Genomic DNA, 16,454 nt, shown 5'->3' on the forward strand with positions numbered 1-16,454 from the left:
ATTTCAATGGATTCCCACTGCCTACAGGGAGACTAGATCGGTTTGTCTTGTATAAAATTTCTAGCATCTGAAACAGCTGTACATCAATAAGTAAACTGGATGACTAAATTAAAAGATTTTTTAACTTGCACCACTCACCTTCCTTGAATCACTATGAATGACCAGCATGTTCAAATACTATTCCATTTCCTCCACCTAAAATAATTATGACTTTCCTTGTACAATAAATAAGCCAATTTCCACTTCTCTTTTGAATACTGACTAGCCTTCCCTGACTCTCCCATTCCCCCTTAGGGGTTTCTCTATGTTCCAAACACATTTTATATATTTTTCTAAAGAGCAGTCACACTAGTCATGTACTTCTTTTCCATGTATGCTTCCCTACTACACTGAACTCCTTAAAGACATGAATCCTCTCTTTTCATCTACTTATCACAACTGCTTCACACAGAGCTTAGTGCAATTTATGTAAACATTTGAACAAACACTACTCATAAATCAGTCAGAAAGTAATACTATAACAAAGTAGTATTAGGCCCGTTTGAAACTGATATGCAACCTTTTCTGACCTACAAAAACAGCAACTGCATACGATCCAACCAAAATTTCAGCATTTAATTCTTCAAAGAAAAAGACTAATAGTAGCTAAGACGGTTAAACCCAACTTGAGGCTTAACTTTTTTTTTTAACTTTTAAAATTGAATGACAGTATTGTCCCAGTTTAACGTAACATTTAAGGGGCACCTGGGTGGCTGCTGGTTCAGCATCTGCATCTTGATTTTGGCTCAGGTCATGATCTCAGGGTCATGAGATCAAGCCCCACACTGGGCTGTGCTGAGGAGCCTGCTTAAGATTCTCTCTCTCTCTGCCCTTCCCCACCGTCCCCGCCCACACAATCTGTCTGTCTCTCAAAAAAAATATTAGTATCTTAAAAAATCCTTTGAAAACATTTAAACATTTTAAAAAGCACATGTCTCAGGGCAGCTGGGTGGCCCAGTCAGTTGGGCATCCAACCTTGGTTCTGGCTCAGGTCATGACCTCACATGGGCTTGAGCCCTACATCCAGCTCTGTGCTGGGGGAGTCTCCTTGAGATTCTGTCTCCCTTTCCTTTCGCCCCTATGCATGCACTCTAAGTAAGTTTTTAAGAAGTCTAAATAACAAAAATAAATAAAAAGCATGTCTCCCCACCAAAAAAGGAAATAAATCAAATATAAGGCCAAACAAGGGGACTACCACAATTGAGAACCCCCAGATCAATTTACCACTGATCTTGCCTTCCAATCCCTTATCAGGCCATTACTGGCTATCTCATCACCATGTTTTGCTATTCTGATTTCCTTCCCCAACCAATTCACAGAACCCCCCTATTCCTTTGCAAAGATGACTCAGAATCTTCTCCCCACCCTTTTCATTTCCATTTTGACTATACCAGAGAATTAACAACTTATTTTCTTTTTTTCAAAAAATGTTAGGGACATCTGCCTGGCTCAATCAGTGGAGAATGCGACTCTTGGTCTGGGGTTTGAGTTCCAGCCGCATGTTGGGGGAAGAGATTACTTAAAAATAAAATCTTGGGGGGGAAAATGTTTAAGTAACCTCTGCCCCCAATGTGGGGCTCAAACTCACAAGCCCTAGACTGGCTGAGAGTTGCATGCTCTACTGACTGAGCCAGCCAGGCACTCTGATAACAGCTTATTTTCAAGTAAATTTTACTAAAGTCGTTAGAAGTCATTACCTTTTCAGGAATACCTAAAAACTCTTCATTGCATCAATTCCAATCTTATATTCCTGATTTGGAGCTACACCAAACCAGACTAAATAGAACTGTCTGGACCACCTCTAAATACATACATTAGAAACTTGGAGCTTAAGGTTTTGTTTTTGGTTCATTTCTACTTCTATGCTTATTCTAATCCAGTTTACTTTTAAGGTAAAATATCAAATTCAAGTTGCTTGGAACGGAAGTGCTACTACTAAGATAGCAATAGACCATTTCTGCTTTTATAGCATGGGTGGTTCTTCCCTTACCTTCAGGAGGTAAGCTAATAAAATCTGCAGGTGAAATTTTACCTTCTATAAATTCCTTACAAGTTACCTTTCAGACTAATACCAAAGTAAATTCATTACTATTGCACTCATAAAGTAGACTTAATGAAAAATCAAGCATCCATGCTCAAATGGTAAGTCACTGGGGAAAAAAAGGATCTCACAACCACATTAAATTACTTGTTACAAATATTCCTGTATGTCCCATATTATAGAGGGGGACTAACGGATCCTTCACCAATCTAGGAAATTCAACTAGGGCTGAAACCAAAGTCAAATCTGTAGGGACCTGCTATGTTAATAAATGTTAATAAGATTATGAGAAAGACAGCTGTGATGCCATAAGCAATCACGGAGAATAATAAAATGCAGTACAGGTGAAAATACTTTTTCAGCGTTCTGTTAAAAGGAGAAAATTTAGTACTCAGATCCTTCTGTAAACAAAAGTCTGAACTGTATACATGGTCCCCCCCTTCCCTTTGATGGATTAACTATAACTTGCCTCCTGCCTCCTCGTACCCTGTAGATCAGCTTCCTCATTCCCAAACCTAAAATGCTTTTTAAAAATATTTTCAGGGGCGCCTGGGTGGCACAGTGGTTAAGCGTCTGCCTTCGGCTCAGGGCGTGATCCCAGCGTTATGGGATCGAGCCCCACATCAGGCTCTTCCCCTATGGGCCTGCTTCTTCCTCTCCCACTCCCCCTGCTTGTGTTCCCTCTCTCACTGGTTGTCTCTATCTGTCGAATAAATAAATAAAATCTTAAAAAAAAAAAATAAATAAAAATATTTTCAGATAAATAATACATTCATATGACTGCAAATACAAAAGGGAAATCTTGTTAACCCTCTGCCTAGACTATTCCAAGAGTTCATCAGAGAAATGGCTTCCAACCTACCTTACAAATTGGTGCCATACTAATCCACCTGAATGCAAGTCAATTAACAACTCCGTTTTTAAAGCACTTCAGCACAAGAAACACATGCTGATATGCTATTTTATACGTTTAGAAGCCCAGGCTTAAAAACGACAAATGGTTTTTCTCAGGTACACAGGAATTAAGAATACGTCAGTATTCACCCCCGTCTTCTGTGCAGTTTAAGTCACTTCCATTCCACCAGCCCACCTCCCTGATATTTAGTGGCTCCCCACCTACCTCCAGACTGATCTGATGGATCTGGCAGCACTTACCTTCCTTCTCTTTTACGTCCCCTCACCACATCCAAAGCAGAACCCTTTCAATATTTACATTTACTCAGGATTCTCCAACTTAACTCTTCTTTATCTTCCTCTTCTCTGCATTTCCGTAAGTCAAAAAATCTTCCCCATCCATCAAAACTCAGTTCAAATGCTGCTGCCTCCATGAAAACATAACCTGCATTTACTCCTCCCACCTTTACTCCATTAAAAATTCTCCTTCCACTAAAGTCTTCTAGTTATTTATATCTGTATGACACTTAAAATCTTGCCTGATAAAACTTGTATATTATTTTCGCCTCTACGTAAGCTCTTCAAAGAAAAAGACTCACCCTTTCAAAATAAGTCTTCCATAACTAAGCTAAGTGCTCTGCCTGTAAGTACATCATAAGGGAAAGGAAAACACACACACACACACACACACATATATATTACTACACAACTGTGACAGAGAAAAGAAAAAAGGATTAAACTGAAGAACGCTCTCTAGACTTAAAGAGTTCCCAACCATAGCTGGCAATGAGAACCACCTAGTGAGTTAAAATACATTTTTAATTCCAGGGTGTAGCCCAGATCTAGTGAATCAAAGCATTTATGCCAATAACCTATGGAAGTAAGAGAAACAAATTCTTAAAGCTTCATACTGCAGACTAGTGTTCCCTCGAGGATATTTTATACTAGATAACCGTCATGTTGACTCACTTCAACCATCAACAACTACACCTTACTTGTTCATCTCCCCTTGCATCTCTACATGCTGGGTAAAATTTACCTTATCAAATTATTTTTTCATGAGTACTCCAAAATATCAGCATTTTGAATGCTTGATAACCTTCAGTGCAGTATTAGGCAAGATAAATCAACCTAGTTTAAATGAACACTGACCAAACACACAACTCACACCAACCTAATTTCAACAGATTTGGCTTCAAATGACTTTTTTGAATCAAATGACTTCAAATGACCATTTCAAAATCAAAGATTCACCACAAAAAGTTAGGGTCCAGTGCTACAAGCCTCTGAAAAGTAAATGCTTTAAAGGAGGCAACAGTTATATGTCCTGCGTATGTGCATTAAAAGCTATCACTCTAACATAACACAAGTATCATCTAGCAAAATGTTAGGATACCTGCAATTTGCTCTTGACACTCCTAGCAAAGAAAGCCTGAAGGCAGATAGGTTAAACAAGAATGACTGTGCTTTTTAAATGTTCAGGCTGGACGATGGTACACTGGGGTTCATTACAGGTTCCACTTTTCCAATTTTTTCATAGTCAATTTAAAAACATATCACTTTAAAGTTCTACCCTTAATAGCCACTTGAGAAAAATAGAAAATAGGACCTATGTCTCACCATAAATATTAATACTGCTATGTAATGATACAATATCCCCCCAGATAATATGAAGATTAACCCTCCTGCTTCTTAAGAAAAGTTAATAACATAGTATGTATCACAAGCTGAAAGAAAAATCCCAAGAACTAGAATTCCCACCAATCCTTTTTATGCCTCACTGTATCTTTATTTCGTATCCTCAAATGTACTGAACATTCAGATTTTTAAAAAATCTGCAGTACTTCTAAGGCTGTAAGTAATTAATGTTTAATCTAAAAAATGCACCATTCCTACTGAACTGACACTAAGCACCCTCTTACCTACTATTTCCAAATAAAGTTGTTGAAGAGCTTATTTTTGAAGTTAGGAGGTATGTATAAGAACTTCTATTCCTGAGCCTAACTTTAACTCAGTAAGTGATTGCCTTTGAATGTTTAAAGAGAAGACTACACTAAAGAACCAAGAAAATACAGGTGCTCTTTTAAAGAACAAGCCCAACTGTGATTATTACCTCTTTTAGAGTTTAAGACAACGTAAAAAAAAAAAAAAAAAAGCCAGCCTTCACTTATAAGATCTTCAGATCTTCAAAAGGTTGTAATTCAAAACAAGTTCAAAGAAAAGAGATATTAGTGACCTAACAAACCAATCCACATTTGGCAGTAATTCAAAGAACCTGCCACTTTGGAACTAACTGAACTGAATGTTATCCATTGTTGCAGGGGAGGGGAGGAAAACAATCAATACCAATTTAATCTCAATAATATCTAACTACAAAACTCAAATTGATGCACTTTACTAACGCAAATCATTTGGTAATATCAGCAAAATTAAATATTACTGCATCCATGTAAGGGTATTTGGCTCATCTAAATACCGCTGACTTCATATCTACTTAGCCTACACGTAGGAAAAATGCATATAGAATACCTAGAAATAAACAGGAGTTAACACTCCCATTTAAAAAGGCTTACAATTCTCCATAATAAAAATCTATATAAAACCACCAAACAACAACCACTTAATGGAACAACCTGTCCCAGACTTTTTCGCCAGGTTGTGGAAGAACATAACGAGATAGCCTCTCAGGTTCACACAACGACCACCAATACAAAATACTCAGTAAAGATTTTCCCAATAAATGTCTCTGGAGGGCAGATGGCACAGAAAATACCACCAAAAGCACAGAATTTAACTTGTAATTAACCACAAGTCTTAAGAAACTAAGCAAAATTTTTGCCCTAACTTTCCTAAAAACATCCACTTCCTGGTTAATTCATTTACTTCCAAACAGCAGTGCTGGAGAAAAAAGAGAAGACAGGTAATTTTATCTGCTAGGATTACTACTCCTAAACTCCCATAAGGCAATACTACTACTTGCTCCCATTTCTTAAAGGAAGAAAAATAGAAAAAGGACATCTGTTCATTTTACTAATGTCTTCCAGTTTGCAGATAAGGAAAGGTATGCAGAGGAAGCAATTTGCTTAAAAGTCACATAAATAGCTTTGTTATTCATCTCTGAAGCAGCGATTCTTCTAGGGAGAATATGGGAATTACCTCATCCCCACTATATGATATGCTGCCCCTTTCCTGCAGTTCCAAGTCACTGCCTAAACGAGCCAATGTTAAAAATGGGAATGTACAGCATATCTTACTTAGGTGTATGCATGCATGAGGCATAGATTTCTGCTAGGGGAGGAGGGGAATATGGAAGACTGAAAACCACTCTTCTCAAAAGCACCAAGGTTGTAAACATCATTCACTAAGCCTCATTTTATTTGCTGTAGTGATTTAAGTAAGTTACCATATACAGCAAATTTTTCTTTAAGACACAAAGAGGGGCACCTGGGTGGCTCAGTCGGTTAAGTATCCGACTTTGGATTTCGGCTCAGGTCATGATCTCAGGGTCCTGGGACTAAGCCCTGTAGTGGACTCTCCACTCAGCAGGGAGTCTGCTTGTCTCCCTCTCCCTCTCCCTCTCCCTCTGCCCCTCCCCACACTTGCTTTCTCTGAAAGAAAAAAAAAAAAGACACAAATAAACCATATTCTAAAAAGGTTATGAGAATGGAACTTGAAAGATATTGTATTCCTCCATAGGCTTTGGGGCTATGAAAAGTACAGACTCTAAGAGCCTGGCTCCTATGATGCTAATTGGGCTTGCTGTTGCCGTTATTGAAATTATTTTCCAGTTACCATTCAGCACCCATTATTCCTTCGTATAAGAGAAAAAATAGTTTGACACTCCATCTTTTTGGACTCCTCCTCAAAAACACTGCTCCTACTCATTTTACACAAATTAGAACTATCAAGTGAGCTCACTAATAAGGAAGCATATGATATAAAAAGCAAAGGCGAGGGAACATCTGTTCAAAGAAAAATTTTAAAAAGAACGCAAGAGAAAATATAATGTCATCCCTTTAGGCACAACCTCACCCCTCTTCACTCTCTTCACAAAGTGCAGGAAGTCAAATATACTTATACATATTTTTTTTTAAAAAATGCTTTTATGTTGAAAAAGTGAACATTCCTTCTAAATAGTACTATTTCCAAAGACCCTGAATTAGTTTATCAGCTGCTTATTCACTGTTATTCTCAACTTAGTTCCCAAATTCTTGAGAATCTCAAAGTAATTTCCAAAATTCACCCTTAATACACCACCTAATAAATGTATGTTTAATCGACCAATAAGAATCTTTATATAAGAACAAATGAGTTACCTTTAGTGTGATATACAATAGCAGCCCTCAGGTCAAAAGAACCCCAGCTATCATTTCTTTCTAGGCCTCTCTGGTATCTCTGTTCTTTGGCGGAGCCTAACAAAGTGTTCGTAGGAGACGCCAGAGGATTTTGATTTTCTATCTCGTAGTCCTTTGAGAGAAACACTAAAGCACCTTGACTACTGGTGTCTGCTTTTTGCAGGTCACCTATATGACTGGGTTCCAAGGATAAGGCTCCACTCTCACTAGTAGTCCCAGATTTTAGAATGCTACCCAGAACTTGAGGACTAGTCCGTTTTTCCAGCTCATAAGCCTTGGGAAACACAGGATGCTCAGTTCCTGAGGGGATTATTTCAGCACCCTGTGAAACCAAAGTGGCAGGATATTCCCCTTGAAATGTCACCTCCATCACTTTATGATCTGATGACTTCCCAATAACAGTCTCAGGGCCAGCACTGGGCTCATTTATAAATGATAAACCCCACTGATTCTGGAAGATATCCCCCAGGTTTTGCTGATCTGTCTGAGAGGGTAGATCCACTTGTGCTGTGCTCAACAGCACAGTTTGCATATTTGAAGGATAGATAAAAAGGCTAGATTTAATTTGTTCAACAGCTGCTGAAGTCAGACTCATGTCCTGGAGAACTGAATCAGTCCCAGAAGAGATGGGTGTTAGAGTATTAGCAGCAGTAGTTAGCAGTGGCTGACCCCCTGGAGAATACACACTTGCATCAGTCCCTGCTAGAACAGGCCCATTAGAAAAGTTGGCCGAAGTAACAGATTTCAGCGCTGACATAGGGACCTGGGATAACCGACTTGAAGATTGGGTCTGAGTTTCCCCAGTAGATGACGAAGAGGATGAAGATGAAGATGGCGACACAGAAGAATTCTGTACAGTTTTGTTGAGGTTTTCCTTAACTTTGCTTGCATAACTTATTTTAGGAACTATTTTAGCACTGCTATTGTCCACTGGAAAAACTGGGGGTGGTTTAAATAGGGTCCACGAGTCCTCTTTGGAGGTAACAGCAGAAGCATGCTTTCCTTTGGGCCGATCATCAAACTTTTTGCTGCTCACACCAGGTTTAATATCAGAGCTTTTCCGCAGCGTATCACCCACAGCAGGTTTTCCTCGATTTGTTCCTCCAGGCCCAGTTTCGTACTTCCAAATGGGCTTCGAACCATCTACTCGATTTCCCTTTTGTTCACTGTAGTCAGGCTTGAAAGTTTCAAGTCCCTGTTTTAAGGTTGGGACACTGGTCTCTTGTTGCATTATTTTGTCCTGAACTAAATTAAGGTTTTCACAACCCTTGGCACTATTGCGCCTAGCTTTCCTTTTTTTAGGAGTGGTATATCCACTCTCAGATCCACTACCATCATTATCTGCTCCTTTGCCCATATAACCATTAGTAATATAGCCAGAATTATTTGTTACAACACCATTTGGAATGGCTACCGTATCGGTCTTGTCTACAGACTGGTTCTCTCCAGATTTATTTTCATAAGATTTCCCATTCTTTTTGTCCATACTGTTTTTCTGAATGAAATTCCTGGTTTTAATTCCTGCTTTCCCAAAGGTGCTGGCCTTTACAGTCTGCTTCAGATTAGTGTCTACAATTTGTTGGTTGCCATTGAGGACCCTGGAAATAGGGTTGGTAGTTTCATCAGAACCCAGGCTCTTTAGAGATATTTCTCGTTCTCCAGCATTACCATTTAGTTCACCATAGCCTAGAGAGGGGGGAAAAAAAGGTTTTTTTACAATCAAAATATATAAATTACAATAGTACCTAACATTTAAAGACACTGCTATGAGCATAAGCTTGACTATGTTATTATTTCACAACTACGATAAAACAGTTTCTGAGCCCCTTATTACTGATCCGAAGTCTACCAAGCAAGAGACTGAACCAAGCTGGGATTCAAACCAAAGTCTGAGGTCAGAAAGAACAAGATCTCTTAAGCAGTATGCCATAATACCTCTCATCTAACAGAATCAACTTCCCCATTGTTCTCACAAGGCTGTTATAAAATTTCCTTTACAATTAAGAGCGCAGCTACCCTCTGGGCAAAAATCAAGTTATGTCGATACATTAATTGTATGTATTACAGGGAAACTAAAGAATCCCTTTCTAGGGGCGCCTGGGTGGCTCAGTCAGTTAAGCATCTGGCTTAACTTAGGCCCCGATCTCAGGGTCCTCGGATGGAGCCCCCACATCATCAGGCTCCTTGTTCAGCAGGGGGTCTGCTTCTTCTTCACTCTCTGCCCCCTCCCCCCTGCTCGTGCTCTCTCTCAAATAAATAAAATCTCAAAAAAAAAAAAAATCCGTTTCTATGAAACCGTAAGTGGCTGGTAGTCACCATAAGCAGTTTCTACTGCATTCTACTGAACAAAAATCTAATACTCGTGAACTTTTTCTATAGTGGTCTTGAATTTATTTTGGTATTTCCTAAACAGTAGATCATATTGTTAATGTATGAAACCAAAACACCTATGTACCGATGTTTCTAACTCTTTTAAGATATATTTTCTTCATTTCACATCTGGGTAAGTAGACTCTCAGAGAAATTAACCTGCGCAAGTCACAAAGCAGAGAACTGGAAATCTGAACTCCAGTCTGCCTATAACACAGTTTCCTATCACTATGTAATACTGCCTACAAGCGACGCAGTATTATTTACTAACAAAACTACAATGAAAGGTATCTAATTTTAAAAAGTGTTATTATGTTGTTCAAGTTTAAGACCTTCAACTGCCATAAACAATTCATTACTATATGTTATTCAATTAGGATAACGACAGCTTTTCCCATTTCCTTACCAGTAAAATAGTGATATTAGTTATCCACCGTTCTATGAAATGTTCCCAAAAACATTCTGAAGTAATTAGAAACAGATACATAATAGAAGGATATACACACATTCATTTAAGGCAGCTTTTCAGGGAATTGGGGGAGGGGTGTCCAATAAGAATACCAAATAATCTGCCTTTGTCACTTTCCTTCATTCTTGTAGGCCTTAGCCTGTGAAGTTGGCTAAAAGAATTGTGAGCTGTATATTCTTGTTCTGAAACTGTTTTAATTCCCAATATGGTAAAGATCAATAGATAAAACTAACAGTGAAATCTCTTTGTGAATTTTAAAAGCATAAGGGATCTAAGTTTTTTTTTTTTTTTTTTTTTTTTAACAAGTGTGAGAACCGTTGTTTTAAAAAGAATTTGCTGTGGAACAGAACATAGTCTGGGAAGATGCACAACAGGATTTACTATAATTTTAAGGCACTCATTCTGTATCAGAGAAAAAGATAAGGACCCTGGGATGAACAAATAAAGGCATTTTCTTCTACTGTATTAACTTTCAGAACATAACTCAAGACTATAATTGTTCCTAAGATTGAGTGCCACAAAACTTGTACCATAAAAAATTTATTTTGTTAAAGCTCTTAACTTCTGTAGTTATATTCTCATTTTTTTGACTTCTGAGTTTTTTGTGTTTTTTTTGGATAGCCAATCAAATCAAACTTTTGGTGGAAAAATTCTTAAGTATGAAACTACCAGTCAAGAAGAGATCACTGCCTAGGATGTTTTCTGAAAGGTTCTTTTTTTCCTTAGGAAAGCAGCAAGTTCCTAAATAGAGGTTCTCAACGTTTTTAACAGATCCAAGTTTACCTGTGTACAACTCTAGACTAAAAACTACATATACCATTTAAACATGCTAACAAGCTAAACAAAGGTTTGTACTCTTGGGCTCATTAGTCACAACTTTCTCAAAGGTAAGCAAGCAGTCTTAAGAAAAAAAAAAATTCCAATGTCCAAACTAACTTGGACCAAAGCCAAGACTTCTAAGTGAACCAGAATAATTTTTCCTAAAATTACTAGTATTTAGTGGTTCCAGCATCAGGAATCACCAAACAATTTAATAACAGCTCAAAAGCCACTATACTTCCACTCCCAAGTTTTAGTAACAAAAACCATTTCTCATTTAACTGAAGTTTTTTCCAGGGGCACGTGGGTGGCTCAGTCGGTTAAGCGTCTACCTTATGCTCAGGTCATGATCTCAGGGTCCTGGTCTCTCGGGCAGACTGCTTCTCCCTCTCCCTCAGTGCCACCCCCCACCCCCGTTGTGCTCTCTCCCTTTCCCTCTCAAATAAATAAAGTCTTAAAAAAAATTCTATGGTAACTTTGTTGGTATGCGAAGTGGACCAGAGACATTTTCTTTTAAAAACTTAGGTATTTAAGAAAAATGCAAACACCACAGAATTACTGAGAGAAATCAAAGGACTCTTTGCACTTTTATTACTCAGGTTTGCCACGCTAAAGCACCTAACCCTACTTCAAATGGACTCTGCAAAACTTCAGTCCTGATAAATCTAGCTTTTGGATTAGAAACCGAAATTACTAACACATTTGGCCCTCTCTTGCGCCCTCTTCTGGAAAAAGAAAACAGGTTCCTCTTTATAGGTTTGTGGGTAATGGGTCATAAAAGCCCACTTCAACATGTTACAGATATATTTCAAAAATGCTTTTAGTTTTCTTAGTAAATTAGTATTATACATTTCGAAACAACAGTACTGTGACCACGCCACACATGGAAAATTGTTCATCCCAAATTGTTTACATTCTCTCAAAACTGCTAAGCCCAGTTTCTCCTCTTTATTCTCTTCCTGGTAAGCCCAATTTGAAGAATGCCACCTTGAATGGTTCAGGGGCTGCTTCCATATGTAGAGACGATTCCTGCAGGGGTATGTTAATACCTGACCAACAAAATAAAATTTTCCAATCTGAACAGTAACACTCCTTCATATTCCAAGCAATCATAATAAAGTAAGATTTTCTTCTAAGTTGAAAAAGACCTAAGGTTAAAACATTTAGTGTTGTATATTTTCTAATAGTTTTCGACCTGTTCCAAATCCGTTAAGATTAAATACTCAATACATTTATATGTTCATTTCTACTGCACACCTGATGTCCCCACCCCCCAAAAGTGGAAAATCTGGCATTGCAATTTCAGTCTTCAAATTACATTAAGTCTTCAATAGAACAGCAATTTTTCTCCAGCTCTCAGTAACTGCTTATATCACATTTGATATGCTGGGTTTAACATCCATTTTCCTACCATTCCCTTCATTTCTCTTCAATTTATAAAGAACCTTTAATTTGTAAAAATTTGCCTGGTTACAAAAGTTCATTTCTTCTCAAACGTTTTCTAAAACGACTTTTACCCTCAATTTAACATTTGTCCAAACCAAGAGTATGGGGATCGGCATCAATTCGAAAATAGGAAAACACCTTTCCTTTTAACAGTGAAAAAAGCCTCGTCCGAGGCAAGATGGTAGTGAACCAACCTCATGGATGAGCCACCTCGTTTCTCCTTTAAGGACAAGAAATAGGGGTCAAAAAAAACTCGCCCTCTCCCCCATCCAATTATTCTTCTAATCTCTCTCCTCGGAATCACTACCCAAGCCCAGAAGGTAAATGCTGGGGGGCTTGAGGGAGCTAGAACAAGCTTTTTTTGTAAAAATGAGCTGCTAGAAGGAAAGGGCCCGAGTGAAAGCCTGAGAGGCGGAGTCGTGAGCGAACCTGGCAGGAGACGAGGTTCCTGTGGCAGAGAAACTCGTGACCGGGGAGCCTGGTTCCCGCTGGGTACCCCACCCGGCCTTCAGGCACCGCCTCTACCCAAAATGTACCCCCCCCCAGCCCTCTTGCCCCAAAGAGCGCCGCGGCCGCCGCCCGCGGCCTCCTGCTCCCGACTCCACTTCGAGGCCGGCTCCCCGCCCGGGCCGCCCGCGCCTCCCGCCGCACCCGGGAGCGGGAAACGCGGCCGCCGGCGCGCGGGGCCCGGTGCAGGCCGCTCCCCTCGTGGCCGCTTCCCTCCCCCACCCCAACCGCCCCCGCCCCTCACCCCAGGGACCCGCCCGGGGCCGCGCGGCCGCCACCGGGTTACACAACCCGGCCGGCGACGGGGGGAGGGGCGGCCACGGGCCGGGGGCGACGGCGCCCCCGCAGTGCCGGGGGCAAGGCGGCCGCGGGTGGGGATCCCGAGCCCCCCAGCTCCGCCGCGCCGAGCCCCCTCGACACCCTCCCCCCTCCGCTCCTCAGTGGGCCAGAGTCGGTGACAGGAATCGGCTTCCAACATGGCGGACAGGAAGCGGCCCCGCGAGGAGGAGAGAACATTCCAGCCGCGCCGGCTCTGGGGGGAGCGGGCCCGGGGCGCCGGCCTCGGGAGGAGCCGCGAGGGTAGACTGCGGGGTCCGGTGTCCAAAAGGGGCGTCTAGAGGTGGAAATGACTCGAGAGACGAGGGGTCCCGGCCGCCCCCCCAGACGGGGAACCCCAAGGCCACAGGTGGGCTTGGGGTGGCGGGTGAGGGAGGACACTTCCTCAACTCTGCCCACCTACCCTCGCCTCGCCGCCTGCAAAAGGGTCTCGCGACACCACCCGAGTCGGGATTCGCTAGGCCTTCTTGAGATACACCCCGAAGGCTTTTGGGGGGGAGTGATGTTCACCCCAACTCAGGGCTGCCAAATTAAGGTTCCTGCGGGGCCTCAGGAAGGTAAACGGGGAAGGAATAATGAGGCTAGACTTCCAAGGCCGACCCTCCGGGTCTCCCTCCAGCCCGGGCGGGGGCCGGGAAGGTCACACTGGCCTGGTTGGGCCTCTCCCATGCTGAGGGGAAGGAGAGGGCGCTGCAAACCCCGCGGCCCAGCCCGGGCTTTGGGAGAATGGAAGGGGGCTTCCCCAGACCCGCAGAACACAGACACACACACACACACCACTCCGACCGCGTCCGCGCTTTCCACATCCAGCCCCACCCCCATCTCCTCTACCCCCCACCCCCATTCCCCTTCCCCCACTCGTCCTCCCTCCCAGACCTGTTTTCTTCTTCGGCGTTTCCTGGTGCTGCTGGAGGGCGTGTTTCTGCTCATGTTTCAGCGCCTTAGGCTGGGCCTTGGGGCTGCCCTCGGCTCCATGCTGCAGGTATTGGTGAGGCTGCTGGTGATGGTGGTGGTGATGGTGGTTGTGGCTGTGGTTGTAGAAATAATAATGGTGGTGGTGGTGCGGCGGCTGCTGCTGCTGCTGCTGCTGCTGCTGGGGGTGATGGTGCGGATGGTGGTGGCTGTGATGGTGCTGAGGCTGTGGCTGGCCGGGCTTCTCCTCCATTGAAAGCGGCTGGGACTCCCTGGCTGAGGCTCCGGGCTGCTGCACCGTCAGGATCTGAGACTGCTTCTCAGCGCTCACTCAGTATATCTGAGCGCGTCTAGCCAGCGCACTGGTTAACCGAGCGATTCTGCGAGATTGGCAGCGGCGCTCCAGCAATCAGGAGCCACGCTGCGCCGCAGGCCCCGCCCCTAGCCCAAATCCTCTTTCCTTCCCCTTCGCCACTGCCTCCTGGCCAACGCCACTTACCCTGTGCAACCTCACAGGGCCGGGCGTTCAACGTCAGCACTATGGCTCTCTCTTCTGTCGCTTTCTCTCCCTCACCGCGCAGTCTGCGAACAGCACTTTCTACACTCCTCACCCGCAAGCAAACTCACGTCGAGTGTAGCAGATTCCACTGGCGATTCCACTGGCAGTTCTACTGGCTCTGGGAGCCATCTGTTGGTTTTGCACCTCCTAGGATCTGTTGGCTTTTTTTTTTTTTTAATCCTTTTCCGGGTAACCAGAGGAGAAGCTCAGTTCCCTTAACCCTGAGACCACTAAAGGGGCAATACAAAAAGAGGAAATAAATACATTTTTTAAGAATACAAGAGCTTCACAATCCAGTAGATCATTTTGTATTCTGGATTCATTTTGCTTTGTATTCATATGCTAATCTCTTCCTTTCCACGAAGGGATTATAGGGTTCCACAATGGGGTATCTGTGTAATTTTCTAAAAGGGCACAAAGGGTTTAAATCATTGTTTCTTTGTAGTTGGAGGCAAGGGAGAGCGGGAGGAATGAAAATCTAAAATCTACAGTGAAGTAATTTTGTTGTTGTTGAGTTGTTGTTGTTGTTAACTCCAGGTGAGGTCAACTGTAGAACCAAGATAAGTTGTAGAATACGAAGTTTCAAGAGGAAAAGACAGGGGAAAGGGCACTTTAAAAGTTATTAAGTTTAAAAAAAAATTGCGTGTATGGAAAATATTGGAATTTAAATACTCCTGCTTTTGTAATGTTGGTTTAATTTATCCTACATGATCACATCACAACCTCATTTTTTTTTTAAAGATTTTATTTATTTATTTGACAGAGACACAGCCCCCGAGAGAGGGAACACAAGCAGGGGGAGTGGGAGAAGAAGGAGCAGGCTCATAGCAGAAGAGCCTGATGTGGGGCTCAATCCCAGATCGCTGGGATCACGCCCTGAGAGGAAGGCAGACACTTAACCGCTGTGCCACCCAGGCGCCCCCACAACCTGATTTTTAAAAGCAAATGTTAGTCAGGAAGGTTGTGAGTGAGAGTGATGACTCAGGAAAGAAGAGAAGTGTTGTGTTGGGGAGGGGCACAGGGGTACCCTTTGATAGTACTTTATTTCTTGATCTAGATGGTGATGATACATGTATTTGCTTTATAATTACTTCTTAAACCGAATATATATATATATATATATATATATATATATATATATATATATAAAATACACTATTCTCGGTGTATGTTATATTGGGATTTTTTTTAATTTAGCATAAAACATGTGTAATTTTCCACTTTAACCATTTTTAAGTATACAGTTCAGTGGCAGAAGGTACATTCACATTTTTGTGCAACCATCACCACTGTCTATCTCTAGGACTTTTTTTTTTTTAATAATTTTTTATTATGTTACATTAGTCACCATACAGTACATCCTTAGTTTTTGATGTAGTGTTCCATGATTCATTGTTTGCGTATAACACCCAGTGCTCCATGCAATACATGCCCTCCTTAATACCCATCACCGGCCTAGCCCAATCCCCACCCCCCTTCCCTCTGAAGCCCTCCGTTTGTTTCCCAGAGTCCACAGTCTCTCATGGTTCATTCCCCCTTCTGTTTACCCCCCCTTCATTCTTCCCTTCCTTCTCCTTCCGATCTTCCTGGTATTTCTTATGTTCCATAAATGAGTGAAACCATATGATAATTGTAGTGAAGAGAAGGGCCATATGCACCCCAATGTTCATAGCGGCATTGTCCACAGTAGCTAAACTGTGGAAGGAG

At 41.9% G+C, this 16,454-nt stretch overlaps 2 protein-coding genes across 2 annotated transcripts in view; one reads left to right on the forward strand and one right to left on the reverse strand.

Annotated features, from left to right (window-relative positions):
- NUFIP2 (nuclear FMR1 interacting protein 2) overlaps positions 1-14,532 on the reverse strand; it is a 30,931-nt gene extending 16,399 nt beyond the window's left edge. The window contains exons 1-2 of the mRNA XM_045773160.2: positions 14,153-14,532; positions 7,291-9,015 (exon numbers count right to left, since the gene is read on the reverse strand). Coding sequence (XP_045629116.1) covers positions 7,291-9,015; positions 14,153-14,441 — 2,014 coding nt within the window. The 5' untranslated portion in view covers positions 14,442-14,532. The remainder of the gene's footprint in view (positions 1-7,290; positions 9,016-14,152) is intronic.
- On the forward strand, positions 11,980-13,836 carry LOC148107994 (uncharacterized). Its single transcript, XM_087854716.1, has 2 exons — positions 11,980-12,024; positions 12,980-13,836. Exons 1-2 carry the CDS (start codon positions 11,980-11,982, stop codon positions 13,745-13,747), a joined length of 813 nt encoding a protein of 270 aa, XP_087710842.1. The 3' UTR covers positions 13,748-13,836.
- Positions 14,533-16,454: the final 1,922 nt, after the last annotated feature.

Source organism: Ursus americanus, chromosome 23, assembly GCF_024610735.1.
Source record: "Ursus americanus isolate L20-20 chromosome 23, mUrsAme1.1.p, whole genome shotgun sequence".
In the NCBI taxonomy this organism is placed as follows: Eukaryota; Metazoa; Chordata; class Mammalia; order Carnivora; family Ursidae; genus Ursus; species Ursus americanus.